The sequence below is a fragment of the Manis pentadactyla genome, chromosome X (assembly GCF_030020395.1).
Source record: "Manis pentadactyla isolate mManPen7 chromosome X, mManPen7.hap1, whole genome shotgun sequence".
In the NCBI taxonomy this organism is placed as follows: domain Eukaryota; kingdom Metazoa; phylum Chordata; class Mammalia; order Pholidota; family Manidae; genus Manis; species Manis pentadactyla.
Window position 1 is genome coordinate 48,054,416 of NC_080038.1, and position 19,582 is coordinate 48,073,997.

At 37.4% G+C, this 19,582-nt stretch overlaps 1 protein-coding gene across 5 annotated transcripts in view; it reads right to left on the minus strand.

Moving 5' to 3' along the window:
• PHF8 (PHD finger protein 8) overlaps positions 1-19,582 on the minus strand; it is a 177,439-nt gene that overhangs the window by 99,892 nt on the left and 57,965 nt on the right. For all 5 annotated transcript variants that reach the window (XM_036930848.2, XM_057495987.1, XM_057495986.1 and 2 more), the window contains exons 5-8: positions 18,323-18,483; positions 17,573-17,714; positions 15,968-16,154; positions 13,541-13,703 (exon numbers count right to left, since the gene is read on the minus strand). In XM_036930848.2, the coding sequence (XP_036786743.2) occupies positions 13,541-13,703; positions 15,968-16,154; positions 17,573-17,714; positions 18,323-18,483 (653 nt within the window). The remainder of the gene's footprint in view (positions 1-13,540; positions 13,704-15,967; positions 16,155-17,572; positions 17,715-18,322; positions 18,484-19,582) is intronic.

Below are 19,582 nucleotides of genomic sequence, written 5' to 3' on the forward strand. Positions count from 1 at the left end.
CTCCCAGAACCCGACTGGAATCCCAACCCAACATACAGCCACCCGGGCCAGACCCAAAGGCCGTTGATGCCACACAGCTGCCTGGCAGGGTCGCCGCTAGCACGGAGGAGCGCACCTGGCGTACCTGCCACTCACTACAGGGCTCCGCGCTGCTCCGACGGACACCCCGCAAAAAAGCAGCTCAGGAGATTAAACCGGTGGGTGGCTGCTCCAGGAGTGCAGGTAGCCGTCACAGGCAGCAGAGAAGGGCAAGGCATCCAGTAAGCAGTAAAGGACTTTCTTCTCACAGCTGACACACCAGCAACCTGCCTATAGCCACTGCAATCACCATGAAAAGGTAAAAAAATCTGGTCCAGACCACGATACTTACACCTGAGAAAGGATCTGCAGAGGCAGACCTAACCAGTCTCCCTGAAAAAGAATTCAAAATAAAATGCTGAAAGAGCTGCTGAGAAATATGCAAGAGCAAAGGGATGAAGTCCGGAGGGAGATTACAGACATCCGGAGGGAGATCACAGATGTCTGGAGAGAGATTACAGAAGTGAAAAAAACCCTGGAAGGATTTATAAGCAGAATGGATAAGATGCAAGAGGCCATCGATGGAATAGAAATCAGAGAACAGGAACGCATAGAAGCTGATGCAGAGAGAGATAAAATGATCTCCAGGAATGAAACAATATTAAGAGAACTGTGTGACCAAACCAAAAGGAACAATATCCGCATTATAGGGGTACTAGAGGAAGAAGAGATAGAAAAAGGGACACAAAGTGTCTTTGAAAAAATAATTGATGAGAACATCCCCAAACTGGGGGAGGAAATAGTTGCTCAGACTACGGAGGCACACAGACCTCCCAAGAGATGGGACGCAAAGAGGTCAACACCAAGACACATAATAATTAAAATGGCAAAGATCAAGGACAAGGACAGAGTATTAAAGGCAGCCAGAGATAGAAAAAAGGTCACCTACAAAGGAAAACCCATCAGGCTATCATCAGACCTCTCAACAGAAACCTTACAGGCCAGAAGAGAATGGCATGATATATTTAATGCAATGAAACAGAAGGGCCTTGAACCAAGGATACTGTATCCAGCACGATTATCAGTTAAATATGAAGGAGGGATTAAACAATTCCCAGACAAGCAAAAGTTGAGGGAATTTGCCTCCCATAAACCACCTCTACAGGGTATCGTAGAGGGACTGCTCTAGATGGGAGCACTCCTAAAAAGAGCAAAGAACAAAACACCCAACATATGAAGAATGGAGGAGAAGGAAAAAGAAGGGAAAGAAATAATCATCAAACTATATTTATAACAGCCCGGTAAATGAGTGAGGTCAAACAGTAAGGTAGTAAACAAGCTAACCTTGAACCTTTGATAACCACAAATCTAAAGCCTGCAATGGCAATAAGTACATATATTTCAGTAATCACCCTAAATGTAAATGGACTGAATGCACCAATCAAAAGACACAGAGTAATAGAATGGATAAAAAAGCAAGAACCTTCTATATGCCGCTTACAAGAGACTCACCTCAAACCCAAAGACATGCACAGATTAAAAGTCAAGGGTTGGAGAAAGATATTTCATGCAAACAACAGAGAGAAAAAAGCAGGTGTTGCAAGACGAGTATCAGACAAAATAGACCTCAAAATAAAGAAAGTAACTATAGATAAAGAAGGACATTACATTATGATAAAGGGCTCAGTCCAACAAGAGGATATAACCATTCTAAACATATATGCACCCAATACAGGAGCACCAACATATGTGAAACAAATACTAACAGAATTAAACGAGGAAATATAATGCAATGCATTCATTTTGGGAGACTTTAACACACCACTCACCCCAAAGGACAGATCCACCAGACAGAAAATAAGTAAGGACAAAGAGGCAGTAAACAACACGCTAGAAGAGATGGACCTAATAGACATCTATAGAACTCTACATCCAAAAGCAACAGGATACACATTCTTCTCAAGTGCACATGGAACATTCTCCAGAATAGACCACATACTAGGCCACAAAAAGAACCTCAGTAAATTCCAAAAGATTGAAATCCTACCAACCAAATTTTCAGACCTCAAAGGTATAAAACAAGAAATAAATTGTACAAAGAAAGCAAAAATGCTCACAAACATATGGAGGCTTAACAACATGCTCCTAAATAATCAATGGATCAATTACCAAATTAAAATGGAGATGCATCAATATATGGAAACAAATGACAACAATAACACAAAGCCGCAACTTCTGTGGGACGCAGCGAAAGCAGTCTTAAGCTAAAAAAGAAAGTATATAGCAATCCAGGCATATTTAAAGAAGGAATAACAATCCCAAATGAATAGTCTAATGTCACAGTTATCGAAACTGGGAAAAGAAGAACAAATGAGGCCTAAGGTCAGCAGACAGAGGGACATAATAAAGAACAAAGAAGAAATAAATAAAATTGAGAAGAATAAAATAGAAAAAAATCAATGAAACCAAGAGCTGGTTCTTCGAGAAAAAAAACAAAATAGATAAGCCTCTAGCCAGACTTACTAAGAGAAAAAGAGAGGCAACACACATCAACAGAATCAGAAAGGAGAAAGGAAAAATCACGACGGACCCCACAGAAATACAAAGAATTATTAGAGAATACTATGAAAACCTATATGCTAACAAGCTGGAAAACCTAGGAGAAATGGACAACTTCTTAGAAAAATACAACCATCCAAGACTGAACCAGAAAGAAATAGAAAATCTAAACAGACCAATTACCAGCAACAAAATTGAATCTGTAATCAAAAAATTACCCAAGAACAAAACCCCCAGGCCAGATGGATTTACCTCGGAATTTTAACAAACATACACAGAAGACATAACACCTATTCTCCTAAACGTTTTCCAAAAAGTAGAAGAGGAGGGAATACTCCCAAACTCATTCTATGAAGCCAACATAACCCTAATACCAAAACCAGGTAAGGACCCCACCAAAAAAGAAAACTACAGACCAATATCCCTGATGAACGTGGATGGAAAAATACTCAACAAAATATTACCAAACCGAATTCAAAAATACATCAAGAGGATCATACACCATGACCAAGTGGGATTCATCCCAGGGATGCAAGGGTGGTACAACATTCGAAAATCCATCAACATCATCCACCACATCAACAAAAAGGAAAAAAACCACATGATCATCTCCACAGATGCTGAAAAAAGCCTTCGACAAAATTCAACATCCATTTATGATAAAAACTCTCAACAAAATGGGCATAGAGGGCAAGTACCTCAACATAATAAAGGCGATATATGATAAACCCACAGCGAACATCATACTGAACAGCGAGAGGCTGACAGCTTTTCCTCTGAGATCGGAAACAAGACAGTGATACTCACTCTCCACACTGTTATTCAACATGGTACTGGAGGTCCTAGCCATGGCAATCAGATAAAACAAAGAAATAGAAGGAATCCAGATTGGTAAAGAAGAAGTCAAACTGTCACTATTTGCAGATGACATGATATTGTACATAAAAAACCCTAAAGACTCCACTGCAAAACTACTAGAACTAATATCGGAATTCAGCAAACTTACAGGATACAAAATGAACACACAGAAAGCTGTAGCTTTCCTATACACTAACAATGAACCAATAGAAAGAGAAATCAGGAAAACAATTCCATTCACAATTGCATCAAAAAGAATAAAATACCTAGGAATAAACCTAACCAAAGAAGTGAAAGACCTATACCCTGAAAACTATAAGACACTCTTAAGAGAAATTAAAGAGGTCACTAACAAATGGAAACTCATCCCATCCTCCTGGCTAGGAAGAATTAATATCGTCAAAAAGGCCACCCTTCCCAAAGCAATATACAGATTCGATGCAATCCCTATCAAATTACCAATAGCATTCTTGAATGAACTGGAACAAATACTTCAAAAATTCTTATGGAAACACCAAAGACCACGAATAGATAAAGCAATCCTGAGAAGATAGAATAAAGTGAGAGGGATCTCACTCCCCAACTTCAAGCTCTATTACAAAGCCACAGTAATCAAGACAATTTGGTACTGCCACAAGAAAAGAGCCACAGACCAGTGGAAGAGAATAGAGACTCCAGACATTAACCCAAACATATATTGCCAATTAATATTTGATAAAGGAGCCACGGACATACAATGGGGAAATGACAGTCTCTTCAACAGATGGTGCTGGCAAAACTGGACAGCTACATGTAAGAGAATGAAACTGGATCACTGTCTAACCCTATACACAAAAGTGAACTCCAAATGGATCAAATACCTGAATGTAAGTAATAAAACCATAAAACTCTTAGAAAAAAACAGGCAAAAATCTCATGGACATAAACATGAGTGACTTCTTCATGAACATATCTCCCCGGACAAGGGAAACAAAGGCAAAAATGAACAAGTGGAACTATATCAAGCTTAAAAGCTTCTGTACAGCAAAGGACACCATCAACAGAACAAAAAGGCATCCTACAGTATGGGAGAACATATTCATAAGTGACAGATCCGATAAAGGATTGACATCCAAAATATATGAAGGGCTCACACACCTCAACAAACAAAAATCAAATAATCCAATTAAAAAATGGGCAGAGGAGCTGAACAGACAGTTCTCTAAAGAAGAAATCCAGCTGGCCAACAGGCACATGAAAAGATGCTCCACATAGATAATCATCAGAGAAATGCAAATTAAAACCACAATGAGATATCACCTCACACCAGTAAGGACCACTATCATCGAAAAGACAAACAATGTTGGCGAGGTTGTGGAGAAAGGGGAACCCTCCTGCACTGCTGGTGGGAATGGAAACTAGTTCAACCATTGTGGAAAGCAGTATGGAGGTTCCTCAGAATGCTCAAAATAGAAATACGATTTGACCCAGGAATTCCACTTCTAGGAATTTACCCTAAGAATGCAGCACTCCAGTTTGTGAAAGACAGATGCACCCCTATGTTTATCGCTGCACTGTTTACAATAGCCAAGATATGGAAGCAACCTAAATGTCCATCAGTAGATGAATGGATAAAGAGGTGGTACATATACACAATGGAATATTACACAGCCATAAGAAAAAAACAGGTCCTACCATCGCAACAACATGGATGGAGCTAGAGGGTATTATGCTCAGTGAAATAAGCCAGGCGGAGAAGGACAAGTAACCAAAGTATTTCACTCATATGTGGAGTATAAGAACAAAGGAAAACTGAAGGAACAAAACAGCAGCAGAATCACAGAACCCAAGAATGGACTAATAGTTACCAAAGGGAAAGGGACTGGGGACAATGGGTGGGAAGGGAGGAATAAGGGCGGGGAAAAAGAAAGAGGGCATTACGATTAGCATGTATAATGCATGGGTGACACGGGGAGATCTGCGCAACACAGACAAGTAGTGATTTTACAGCATCTTACTACACAGATGGACAGTGACTGTGAAGGGGTATGTGGGGGGGACTTGGTGAAGGGGGGAACCTAGTAAACATAATGTTCTTTCTGTAATTGTAGATTAATGATACCAAAATAATAAATAAATCAATTAATAAATAAAAACAAGACCCATTTATATGCTGACTAGAAGAGACTCACGACAAACCAAAAGACATTGTAAAAGATATTTCATGCAACTGATAGAGAAAAAAGGAGCCGTTGCAGAACTTCTATCAGACAAAATAGACTTAAAAAAAAAGAAAGTCACAAGAGACAAAGAAGGACATTACATAACGTTAAAGGAGTCAGTCCAACAAGAGGACATAACCTTTGTAAATATCTGTGCACCCAACACAGGAGCACCTACATATGTGAAACAAATACTAACAAAATTCAAGGAGGAAATAGAATGCAATGCATTCATTTTAGGAGACTTCAACATTCTACTTACTCCAAAGGACAGACCAACCAGACAGAAAATAAGTAAGGAGACAGAGGCATTAAATAACACATTAGAACAGGTGGTCCTAACAGAGATCTACAGAACACTCCACCCAAAATCAGCAGGTTACACATTCTTCTCAGGTGCACACGGAACATTATCAAGAATAGATCACATACTAGGCCACAAAAACAGCCTTAGCAAATTCAAAAAGATTGAAATTGTAACAACCAACTCCTCAGAACACAAACATAAGAAACTAGAAATAAATTGTACAAAGAACACAAAAAGGCTCACAAACACATGGAGAATTAACATGCTTCTAAATAATCAATGGATCAATGACTAAATTAAAACACAGATCAAGCTATGTATGGAGACAAATGAAAACAAAAGCATAATGCCCTAACTTTGGTGGGACGCAGTGAAGGCAGTTCTAAGAGGAAACCACAGCACTACAGGCCTTTTTAAAGAGGGAAGAACAATCCCAAATAAATAGTCTAAATTCACAATTACTGAAACTGGAAAAAGAAGAACAAATGATGCCCAAAGTCAGTAGCAGGAGGGACATAATAAAGATCACATAAGTAATAAATAAAATTGAGAAGAATAAAACAATAGAAAAAAATTAATGAAATCAAGTGTTTATTTGAGAAAATAAACAAAACAGATAAACACCTAGTGAGACTTACGAAGAGAAAAAGAACATCAACAACAAAAAGGGCGAAAAACACATGATTGTCTCCACAGACGCTGAAAAAGCATTCGACTAAATTCAACATCCATTCATAATAAAAACTTTCAACAAAATGGGTATAGAGGGCAAGTACCTCAACATAATAAAGGCTATATATGAAAAACCCACAACCAACAACATACTGAACAGAGAGAAGCTGAGAGCTTTTCCTCTAAGATTGGGAACAACACAGGGATGCCCACTCTCCCCACTGTTATTTAACATAGTACTGGAGGTCCTACACATGACAATTAGACAAAACAATGAAATACAAGGAATCCAGAGCAGTAAAGAAGAAGTTAAACTGTTACTAGTTACAGAAGACATGATATTGTACATAAAAATCCCTAAAGACTCCACTCCAAAACTATTAGAACTAATAACTGAATTCGGCAAAGTTGCAGGATACAAAATTAATACACAGAAATTTGTTGCTTTCCTATACACTAACGATGAACTAGCAGAAAGAGAAATCAGGAAAACAATTCCATTCACAATTGCATCAAAAAGAATAAAATACTTAGGAATAAACCTAACCAAGGAAGTGAAAGTCCTATGCCCTGAAAACTACAAGGCACTCATGAGAGAAATTAAAGAGGACACTAACACATGGAAACTCATCCCATGCTCTTGGCTAGGAAGAATTCATATTGTCAAAATGACCATCCTGCCTAAAGCAATCTACAGATTCAATGCAATCCCTATCAAAATACCAACAGGATTCCTCAACGAACTGGAAAAATTGTTCTAAAATTCATATGGTACCACCAAAGACCCCGAACAGCCAAAGCAATCCTGAGAAGGAAGAATAAAGCAGAGGGATCTTGCTTTCCAAATTCAAGCTCTACTATGAAGCCACAGTAGTCAAGAAAATTTGGTACTGGCATAAGTACAGAGCCACAGACCAGTGGAACAGGATAGAGAGTCCAGATATTAACCCAAACATATATGGTCAATTAATATATGATAAAGGAGCCATAGACATACAATAGAGAAATGACAGCATCTACAACAGCTAGTGTTGGCAAAACTGGGCAGCTACATGTAAGAGAATGAAACTGGATCACTGTCTAACCCCATACACAAAAGTAAATTCAAAATGGATCAAACACCTGAATGTAAGTCATGAAACCATAAAAGTCTTAGAAAAAAACATAGGCAAAAATCTCTTGGACATAAACATGAGCAACCTCTTCATGAACATATCTCCCCAGGCAAAGGAAACAAAAGCAAAAATGAACAAGTGGGACTATATCAAGCTGAAAAGCTTCTGTAGAGCAAAGGACACCACAATAGAACAAAAAATCATCTTACAGTATGGGAGAATATATTCAGAAATGACAGATCCGATAAAGAGTTGACATCCAAAATATATAAAGAGCTCACACACCTCAACAAACAAAAAGCAAATAATCCAATTAAAAAATGGGCAGAGTAGCTGAACAGACAGTTCTCCAAAGAAGAAATTCAGATGGCCAACAGACACATGAAAAGATGCTCCACATCACTAATTATCAGGGAAATGCAAATTAAAATCACAATGAGATATCACCTCACACCAGTAAGGATTGCTACCATCCAAAAGACAAACAACAACAAATGTTGGTGAGATTGTGGAGAAAGGGGAACCCTCCTACACTGTTGGTGGGAATGTAAACTAGTTCAACCATTGTGGAAAGCAGTATGGAGGTTCCTCAAAAAGCTCAAAATAGAAATACCATTTCACCCAGGAATTCCACTTCTAGGAATTTACCCTAAGAATGCAGCAGCCCAGTTTGAAAAAGATATATGCACCCCTATGTTTATCGCAGCACTATTTACAATAGCCAAGAAATGGAAGCAACCTAAGTGTCCTTCAGTAGATGAATGGATAAAGAAGATGTGGTACATATACACAATGGAATATTATTCAGCCATAAGTAGAAAATAAATCCAACATGGATGGAGCAAGAGGGTATTATACTGAGTGTAATAAGCCAGGCTGAGAAAGACAAGTACCAAATGATTTCACCCATATGGGCAGTATATGAACAAAGAAAAACTGAAGGAACAAAACAGCAGCAGAATCAAAGAACCCAAGTATGGACTAACAGTTACCAAAGGGAAAGGGACTGGGGAGGACGGGTGGGAAGGGAGGGATTATGGGGGGAAAGGGGTCACCATGATTAGCATGTAGAATGTGGGGGGGCACGGAGAGGGCTGTGCAACACAGAGAAGACATGTAGTGATTCTACAGCATCTTCCTACGCTGATAGACAGTGACTGTAATGTGGTTTGTGGGGGGCCTTAGTGATGGGAGGAGTCTAGTAAACATAATGTTCCTCATGTAATTGTAGATTAATGATACCAAAGTAAAAAATTAAATTAAATTAAATTTTAAAAAGACATATGCACCGCTCTGTTTATCATAGCACTATTTACAACAGTCAAGATATGGAAGCAACCTAAGTGCCCATCAATGGATGAATGGATAAAGAAGAAGTGGCACATATACACAATGGAATAGTATTCAGCCATAAACAGAAAAGAAATCCTGCCATTTGCAACAACATGGATGGATCTAGAAGGTATTATGCTCAGTGAAATAAGCCATGTGCAGAAAGACAAAAGCAAATGATTTCTCCCATTTGTGTAGTATAAAAACAAAGTAAAACAGAAGAACAAAAACAGTAGTCTCATTGAAACCAAGAAGAGACTACTGGTTACCAAAGGGGAGGGGATGTGGACAGAGGGATTGAGGAGGTTGGGGCAGGGAAGCAGAATGGGATTAACGGGAATAGTAGTTTGCAATCACAAAACAGGTAGGTCATGGGGATGGTAGTACAGCACAGAGGGTACAATTAATGACTTGGTAACATCTTGGTATATTGATAGACAGTGACTGCAATGGACGGGCTGAGGACTTGATAATACAGGTGAATGTTGAGTCACTATAGTGTGTATTTGAAACCAACATAAGATTGTATATCAATGATATTTTAATTAAAAAAGGAGGGAAAACACAAATTACCCAAAGCAGGGACAGAAGAAAAGACATCTCTACATATTCTACAGTTGTTTAACAAGTTATAAAGGGATATTATGAACAATTTTAAGTCAATAAATTATACAATTTAAATAGAAAAAGTTCATTTAAAGATACAAATATTAAAACAAACAAGAGGAAGAAATGCTTTAATGAACAATTACAAACATGCTTGAAATGAAAAAAGAAATAGAGAAGATATAAATAAGAAAATAGAAATTTTATTACTGAAAAATACTGTACCAAAAATAATGAAACAGATGGACTCAGTAGAAGAATGGATACAATGGAGAAAAGAATCAGAGAACTTGAAGACAGAACAATAGAAAGTACCTAATATGAACGAGAGGAAACAGACTAAGAGAAAAATTGTCACAGGTAGGGACCAGTGGAAGTACAGAAAATTGTGTAACATTCGTATAATCAGAGACCCAAAAGAAGAGAAGTTAAAGAGTGGGACTGAAAAAGTTTTCAAGGAAATAATAGTTAATATTAACACTAATATGGCAGAAGACATAAACTTACACAATCAAGAAGCTCAGTGAACAGATGCAGTATAAACCCAAAATACCCATGCCTAGACATATTACAGACAAATAGCTGAAAACTAAAGAAAAAAGAAAACACTGAAATGACATATAGGGGAAAAACAATTTGAATGGAAGCCAAAATATCACCAGAAACTATGGAGGCCAAAAGGAAGCAGTACAACATCCTTCAAGTGCTGAAAGGAAATAACTATCAACTCAGAATTCTATACCCAGCAAAAAAATCTTCTTCAGAGACAAAAGGGAAATCAGTACAGTATCAGATGGAGGAAAATAAAGAGAATCTGTTGTCAGCAGTCCTGCTGTGAAACGTTAAACAGAGAGGAAATGATTTTAAAAAGGAATCTTCAAACACAAGGAAGGAAGACAGAACAACAAAAGAATAAAAATATGGGTAAATACAACAGACTTTCTTTCTGTTAGGTATTATAAATTATATTTGACAGTTGAAACAAAACTTAAAAGACTATGTGATGTGGTTTTCAATGAATGCAGAGGAAATATTTAAGACAAATATATTATAAATGGGAAGAGTAAAGGGATATGAAAAGGTAAGGTTTCAACCCTTCCCTGAAACTGGTAAAATGTCAATTAAAATGCCAATACCAGTAGGCAGTGATAAGATATATATAGTTTATCTAGTTTACATATATAAAACTAGAGCATCTACTAAAAAACCTACACAGAACCTGGAGCTAAAAATTCACATATAAATTCAAAGGACCAGGATAGGCATAATAATTTTAAAAAAGAAAAACAGAATTGGAGGTCTGACATACCCCAATTTCAAGACTTGCTACAAATATACAGTAATTGAGACAGTGTAGTACTGTCATAAGGATAGAGATACAGAGCAACAGAACAGATCTCAAAGTGCAGAAATAAACCAATACATCTATGACCAATTGATTTTTGACAAAGGTGTCAAGACAATTGAATGGGGAATGACTAGTCCTTTCAAATGTTTCTGGAAAAACATCTACATGCAAAAGAATGAAACTGTACCCTCAACTCACCATATACAAAAATTAACTTGAAATAGATGAAAGACCTAAGTGTAAGAGCTAAAACTATAAAACACTTAGAAGAAAACATAGGTGCAAATCTTCATAACCTTGAATTAGGCAATGACCTCTTAGATATGACAATGAAAACACAAGTAAACAAACAAACAAAACTGGACTTTTGCACTTTATAGTATATGATAAAGAAAGTGAAAAGACAACCCCCAGAATTTGGCAAATCATGTACCTGATAAAGATCTAATATCCAAAATACATAAACAATTCTTACAACTCAATAATAAAGAGACAAATTATCTAATAAAAAATGGGCAAATGTTTTGGATAGACATTTCTCCAAGAGATACACAACTACCCAACAAGCACATGGAAAAGATGCTCAACATCAACAGTTATTAGGGAAACACAAATTAAAATCTCAATGAGATACCACTTCATATGCACAGGATGGCTATAATCATAAAGACAGACAAGAACCAGTGTTGGGGAGGATGTAGAAAAATTGAGACCCTAATGAATTGCTAGTGATACAGTAAAATGTTGCTTTATAAAAGAGTTTGGCAATTACTCAAGAAGTTAAACACAGAATATAACTCAGCAATTCCTCTCCTAGGTATATGTGCAAGAGAACTGAAAATATATGTTAACACAGTAACTTGTGCAGTATTATTCATAATAGCCAAAAAGTAAAAAGAACCTACATGTCTATAAAATAATGAATGGATAAACAAAATGTGGTATAATCACACAATGGAATATTATTCAGCCATGAACTATTGATAAATGCTATAACATGGATAAACCTTGAAAATATGCTGAATGAAAGAAGTCAGACACAAAAGACCACATATTGCATGATTCCATTTATATGAAAGATTCAGAATAGGCAAATCCATATATAATAAAAAGTACAAAAGTGACACGTTGGGGGAGGGAAGATGGAGAGTGACTACTAATGGGTGTAGGGTTTCTATTTGAAGTGACAAAAATTTTCTGGTATTAGAAGGTCCTTCAAAAGGTCCTTCTGCACTGTGCACAACCGTGTGAATATTTTTTTTAACTGAGCTCCTTTTAACATGGTAAGTTTCTTGGTATATGAATTATACCTCAATTTTTTTTAATTTAACTAAATGAAAATGAAAATACAACATATCAAAATATGAGACACAGCTAAGTCAGTGCTGAGAAGGAAATTTACAACACTAAACACATATTAGAAAAGAGATAAAGTCTGAAATCAGTAACCCAAGCTCCTTTCCTGAGACTGGAAAAAAAGAGAGCAAAATAAACCCAAATCAAGCAGAAGGAAGGAAAAACAAAGGTAAAAGCAGAAATCAATGAAACTGAAAACAAAGACAGCAGAGAAAAATGATGGAACAAAAAGTGGTTCTTTCAAAAGTTCAATAATGTTAACAAAACTCCATCAAGACTAACACAGAATAAAAAGGAAGACACAACTAAAATCAGAAATGAAACAGATGGTATCACTAGAGATATGGAAGACATCAAAAGGAGAATAAGAAAGAACTATGAACAACTATACACACATAAATTTGACAAATAAAATGAACCAATTCCTTAAAAAGTACAAGCTATCACAATTCACCCACTATGAAATACTTTGAATAGCCTAATTGAGTTTAAGGAAATGGAATGTTAATTAAAAACTTCATAAAAAAGAAATCTCCAGGTCCATATGACTGCACTAGAGAATTCCACTTAAAAACTAATTATGAAGTCAAAGAATTAAGAAATCAAAGAAAATCTAAATAAATGGAGAGACATACTGTGTTTATGGAAGACTAAACATAGTAAAGATGTCAACATTCCCCAAGTTGAGATGACTGGAAGGACTTTTTCAAAGTACAGCCTCTCAGATCCCACCCAGACCTATGAATACATAATTCTAGGAGTGAAGCCTGGGCATGAATTGTTTAGGGAAAAAAGCCCAACCCCCATCCCAGGTCATTCTGATTTACAGACTTCAAAGCTAGTCTCCCAGTCACTATTCCTAGAATCATGGTGCTCAGAGACCTGTACTCTTACAGAGTTAACATCAGCTCAGTGCAAAGGAGTCCTTCAACCTCCTCCTGAATCTTCCCACCTGTAGCTGCCCCCACCCCCAAAGGTGACCATGCTGCCTGCCAACTGGCCACCATGAAAATTTCTTTGAGAACCAGTTCTGAGCCTTCATGTGATATTAGAGTGACATCTCACATAATCAAATCTACACATTAAGGGAAGGGGTTGATTCTGGTGCCACACGCCCTCTTCTTCTGCCCACCCTCCTTAAACCCTCGCAGAGGGGCCCAGGGAAGACCTGTAGGAATGAAAAGTGTCTGTCCTTGCTTCACAGAACACTTGTAGCACTTGTCCACCTGGTCCCCAAAGAACATCTCATTCTGGTTAGAGGAGCTGCTCCAGCACTCAAAGAGAGTCAGGTTGGCATTTGTTGGACGAATCAAGTAGAAGATCTTCTCACCCTGAAACAGAGGTTTAAATACCAAAAATAACAAGCATTTCCAGAAAAGACCTCCAGGGGGTCTCCAAAAGGATATTCTCTTTCCCATGCTCCAAGACCACATAATATGCCAGAATTCTTTCCCAAATCCATCCTACATTTTTTTTTACGTGGATCTGGAAAACTTCAAAAGGTCCTTCTGCACTGTGCACTTTTTGGCTTTAAAAAGATTGACAGAAACAATTTGGAAAGGGCATTTCAAACAAAACTGTTCAAGTTAGAACAAATGTACACCAAAGTCTCCTATTTTAGATGTAATACCAAATGAAAAATGGCCTCCATAGATTCATAGATCAATACAACCAGCCATAGGAGAATTTAAGTCCACATTACTGAAGAAAAGAAAATTGAATGTGTCTTTAAATGTCATTTACAGAGAATATTCCTTCTCACACCTGCAATCAAAGCTAATAAAAGTTTAAAAGTTAATCAATTGCCCAAGGACTTCTGGAAGATTATATTTTAGGTGATTATCTGTTAGAAGAAAATTTTATTTCCTAATTATATTTACCTGGATAATCACCATACAGATAATCTGGCAGAAAAGAAGCAAAAACCCACCAGCACAAAAATATCCCCAACCCACAGCTTTATTAGTTTAACCAAACTTCATGATAATAAATTTCAAAGCAACACTACCAGAAATTCTATTGTATAACTGAAGAAATATGAACCAGATCTATAGACTAGATATAATATTGTATCAATATCAATTTCCTGATTTGGATAACCATACTGGTGTTATATAAGGGAACACCCTTGCTTTTAAGAAATACACACTGAATTATTACAAGAAAAAGGGACACCATGTCTCCAATTACTCTTAAATGTTACAGAAAAAAATGTATAAACCATTTTACTATGTTTGCATCACAGAGAGAATATAATAAAATGGTAACATTTGTAGAATATGAATGAAGGGTACACAGGAATTCTTCCTATTATTTTTGCAATTTTTCTAGAAAAATTATTTAGAAGTAAAATTAAATTTAACATTTGCATGATAGCACTTTCATTTACACACCCTAATTTATTCCTGATAAACCAATGAAAACAACTAGATTAAGGTTTTGTGGTCATCTGGACAAAAGCCATACCCAAATTTTTAGCTCTTCCCTTGGCATTTCTGTTAAGAACACTAAATAGTATGAAAAGTGGTAGAAAACAATCAAAATTACTTAAGAAATTTGTTTTCCAGGCCTCAAAAACCTTTTATAATCACAGATGATCAATATGTTAATTCTAAAATTATAACAACTAACAAAAGGAAAACTATCTACAGGAAGGCTGACACTAAAAAACTCACATGGATTTGACAATGTGGGTAACTGTTGAACCACTGTGTTGTACATTTGAAACCAACATAAGATTGTATATCAACAATACTTTAATTTAAAAAAACTCACATATCTTCTACCTTACTGGTGGTGGCAGTTATGTGACTATATACAAGTGTCAAAACTCATCAAGCTATACACCTAAAATAGATTAATTTTATTTTATATAAATTATACCTCAACTAGTGGTTACCAAAGGGGAGGGGTGTGGGAGGGCAGGTGGGGAGGGAGGGATAAGGGGATTGAGAGGTATTATGTTTAGTACACATGGTGTGGGGGATCACGGGGAAGACAGTGTAGCACAGAGAAGACACATAGTGGATCTGTGGCATCTTACTACACTGATGGACAATGACTGCATTGGGGTATGGGTGGGGACTTGATAATATGGGTAAATGTAGTAACCACATTGTTTTTTCATGTGAAACCTTCACAAGAGTGTATATCAATCATACCTTAATAAAAAATTAAATAATAATAATAATAATAAATTTGTGTTGTTTTAAGGTAAAAAAATTATACCCCAGTAAGGTTGGAGAGGAGGGGAAATTTATCCTGTTATCAGGAATTTCTGTAGTAAATATGGGCATTTCCATATTTATGGTAGGTGTACAGACTGGCTCAATTAAGAAGGTAACAGTAAAAAAAAAAAAGGTAGGCATCTGCGGTTATTTAAAAAAAATATTTGAGCATCAAAACTGTAAAGTAGAGACAGTTTATGTGGCATATCTACTAAGTGCCTAACCCTGACAGAACAGTTACATGGAAATCTCACCAAAATAGAATCTGGAAGGCAGGTAGGCCACAGCAGTCTGTTTTGTGCTGCCAACCTAAAACAAACAGGGAGGCTCAAGGCTGGGCTGCCTCCAGAAGCCATATCCATTCCTACCTTGAGCACATGGTACCAGACTGAGGTGCCGCCAAAGTCAATGTGAAAGTCAGTATAGCTATCCCGCACACTCATAAGGCAGTACTTCTGCACATTGGGCCTCTCAAAAATACACTCCTCCGGCCACAAGTTCTCCACCCATGAAAGCTTCCGAACAATCTTGGGTGTCTCCACAAGGTTAGAAAGCCTAGCAGGGAAGGGGTGGAGAGCAGATGTCAGCTGATTGGGAATTGAATGTTGAAGCCTAAATAAAATGCCCCCATCCCCGTGAAAGTCAGACAAGACAAACAAATTCTCTCTACAAAATCCCCAAGGGAACACTGGATACATTTCCATAAGTCTGGTCAGCATCCTCACTCCCCTCAGCACTAGAAGTCTCAAGTCCCAGCCCCACAGCCTTCCCCAGTCAAAGGTGATCATTTCCTCCACTATGTGCTCATACTCCTCTGACCCAGGCCCACTTACTTGGCACTTGGTTTATTAGTTATTGTACTATCCCTACCTCATAGTGTCTTCTTTATGAGGAACCATTAGAAAAACCTCTCAAAGCTCAGTTCCAGGTAAAGAAGTGTTTCTCCTAAACATATGGCTGTTTTTAGCCTATGTAAAACCACAAGTCTTATAATATTACACTCAATTCTTTGTTCTGATCTTCAGGAAATTCAGTGAAAACTCTACAGTTCTCCTCCAGCAACTATCCAGACATTCATATATGTGTTTTGTGTGCAGATTACCCACAAGATGCATCCTATTTCATCACCTTAATTTTCCCTTTGTTCAAATTTTTTTTTCCTCTCTGCATCTCTATGAGCTACTTCAGTCTTTCGAAATGAAGTGAGGTATGTATAAACAAACAGTTTTCTTAAACACCCTTGGGTTGTTTAACTTTGCATGTTAAAACCAAAAGTAAGAGTTTTAAGATTATACTATAGTTACGTAAGATGCTGCCTTTGAGGAAAACTGGCTGAAAGATACACAAGACCTCCCTGTACATACTTTTTTTGCGACTTCCTGTGAATCTATAATTACGTCAAAACTAAAAGTTAAAAAAGTAAATAATCAGACAGTAAGCCTAAGTGCAAAGAGATATGTTATGACTTTTTGGGATCTCCCACAGTTCTGAGTACAGTGAAGATTACATGTTATCTACTGAGTGAGTGAGGCTAGACAGAATCATTTAAAAAGTTCTAAGCATTTTTTCTTTTTTTTTTTAACTCTAAGAAACCTTATCATTAGAGAAACTACTTGGGGGTAATGTTAGTAAATCTGTTTCCAGGGACAGAGGACCTATCCTGTGAGTTAAACAGGGACCATGTCACAATCTAAGTATCAGAAAAAGGTCTAAGAAAGCTGTCCTAGGTCTTGAAAGAGACAAAAATTAACTAGATTAGATACTGTATAAGCTATCCAATGACAGAAACTGTAGAGGAGAAATATGATTCAGTTGTTATAATGTGAGTAGTTACCCTAAAAAGTATAAACCAAAACCAACTCCCCATCCCAAAGGAAGAAACTACCAGGAGGAAGAAGGGAAAGGAACACCAAGACATACTCAGCATATCACAAGTGCCAGGCACTTTTTGTCAGGCTTCTTACTCCTCCTACCTGGTATCGGAGAATTCCAAACTAATGACATTGAGGACTTTCTCCCTCTTCCCACTGTAATAATATTTCACAAAATCACCGAGCTTCATCTTGCAGTCAGCCTGACGAGTCACATCAATCACATCAATCTCTTTGTCAGAACCTGGAGTAAAGAAATGGGCTCTGCAACAAGTGGTTTCAGAGACCAGAGAAGACTCTCTCTTCTCTCCTCACCAGTCCCTAGAATGGCCTTACACTCAACACTTCTTTCCTCAACATTGTATGTGCATGTTTGGGAAATGGGGTAGGAATCCCTCAGACTGTCCTTAGATTTACGTGCAGGGTCCAGGCCTGCTAGGGAGACGGAACTGCCTGACCCACAGCCTCACTCACAGTACAATCCACCCTGTTTCTTTTCTTCTTCTCTTCCTATCCTCTAAAACTTATGCCCAGAAGACAACAGACCTTAGTGAGGGCAAAAGACAAAGGCTTTTCTTCTCAACAGAGGACAGAGAGACCACTACTATCCCCGGAATCCTCCAGGTAAAAAATGAGGTTCAGCCTGGGGTTTTTTAGTCTATTAGTAGGAAAAGGAAGAGAACAGCAGAAGTTGGGTTCTAACTTTGCCAAAGAACAACTCTGGGCAAGGCACTTCACCTCAGACTCTCAAAATGCCTAGAAAGGAAATGCAAAAGGTAGATAGGAGGGGAAGGGTGACAGGTCTTGATGGGAGTGAACAATGTCACAGTTAAGAGGGTCTGTGGTACTTACCAACATAGTGTTCCACATCCCTCACAGTGAATGATGCTGAGGGCAGAGTCATCCCCAAGCCATCCTTCTTCAAGACGAGGATGGGCACACTGAAGCTATTCTCTTCCAAGAATTCCACGGTCAACTGACTTCCAGTGGGCTTCAGAATCACTTCATCTGAGCTGTGGGCACATGAGAGAAAGCATGAGCTCCAAAGGTCCTGCCACTGAAGACTTCACTGGATGTTGCCACTCACCCAAGGGGTGGAACCTTCCTGAGGGGACCTAAAGTAGACTAGAAACCAGTTGCATAAACCTCATGTGCCTAGGAAGAAATGATCTCTCCAGAAGCCAGTTCACTGGCAGAGGTGGGGAGCTGAACCCAGGATATCCTATCAATAGGCTCCTCTTCTCTGGATGAGAGAGAAAGAAATTAGTCAATACCCTACCCAGGAAGAAAAGTTTAGCTGATTTACTCTAACCCAGCGCAGCATCACCCTATCTAAAATATTGAAAAATAAAGAGAAAAGACTGATTAAAAACACAATTTTTACAATCATTTTCTTGACACAGTTAACTTGAAAACAGGAGTTTTTTCTAGAAGAAAATCATGCTGGAGAAAAGATGGACTATTTGACAAGGTGTGTTAGGACAAGCATTTGGAAAAATACTAAACTTAATGTACATTTCATTGTCTACATAATTCTAAATGGATCAAAGATAACAATGAAAAAAATAAAGCCATATAGTAGTAGGAAAAACATGGAAGAAACAAGGCCCAGTAGTCATTAAAAATAGTAATAAGTAAGTTTAACTACATAAAATGTAAAATTTTCTGCAAGGAAAACAATTACAAATCAGTAAGAAACAGGCAGTAACCCAATACAACATTAAGCACTTGGTTAAGAAAGATATAAAGATGACTTATAAATACATAAACATATACATACGTGCTTCATAATTAAAGAAATTCAAGTGTAAATAACATTTCATTTCTTTATCTTATCAGAAAGGCAGTAAGTACGATTATAAACAGTGTTAGCCAGGATATAGTGAAAAAGGCACCCTCATACATTGCCTACTGGGAGCGTGAAATGGTATAGCCACTGTGGAAATAATTTAGCAATATTTATAAATATTTTTAAAGTACATACTCTTTAATCTAGCAATTTTACTTTAAGGTAGTAAATTTACACATATTCTCCCCCTACATATCCAGAAACTTAAGTACAAAGACACTCACTACAGCACTTTTTTCTAATAGCAAAATACTTGGATCTAT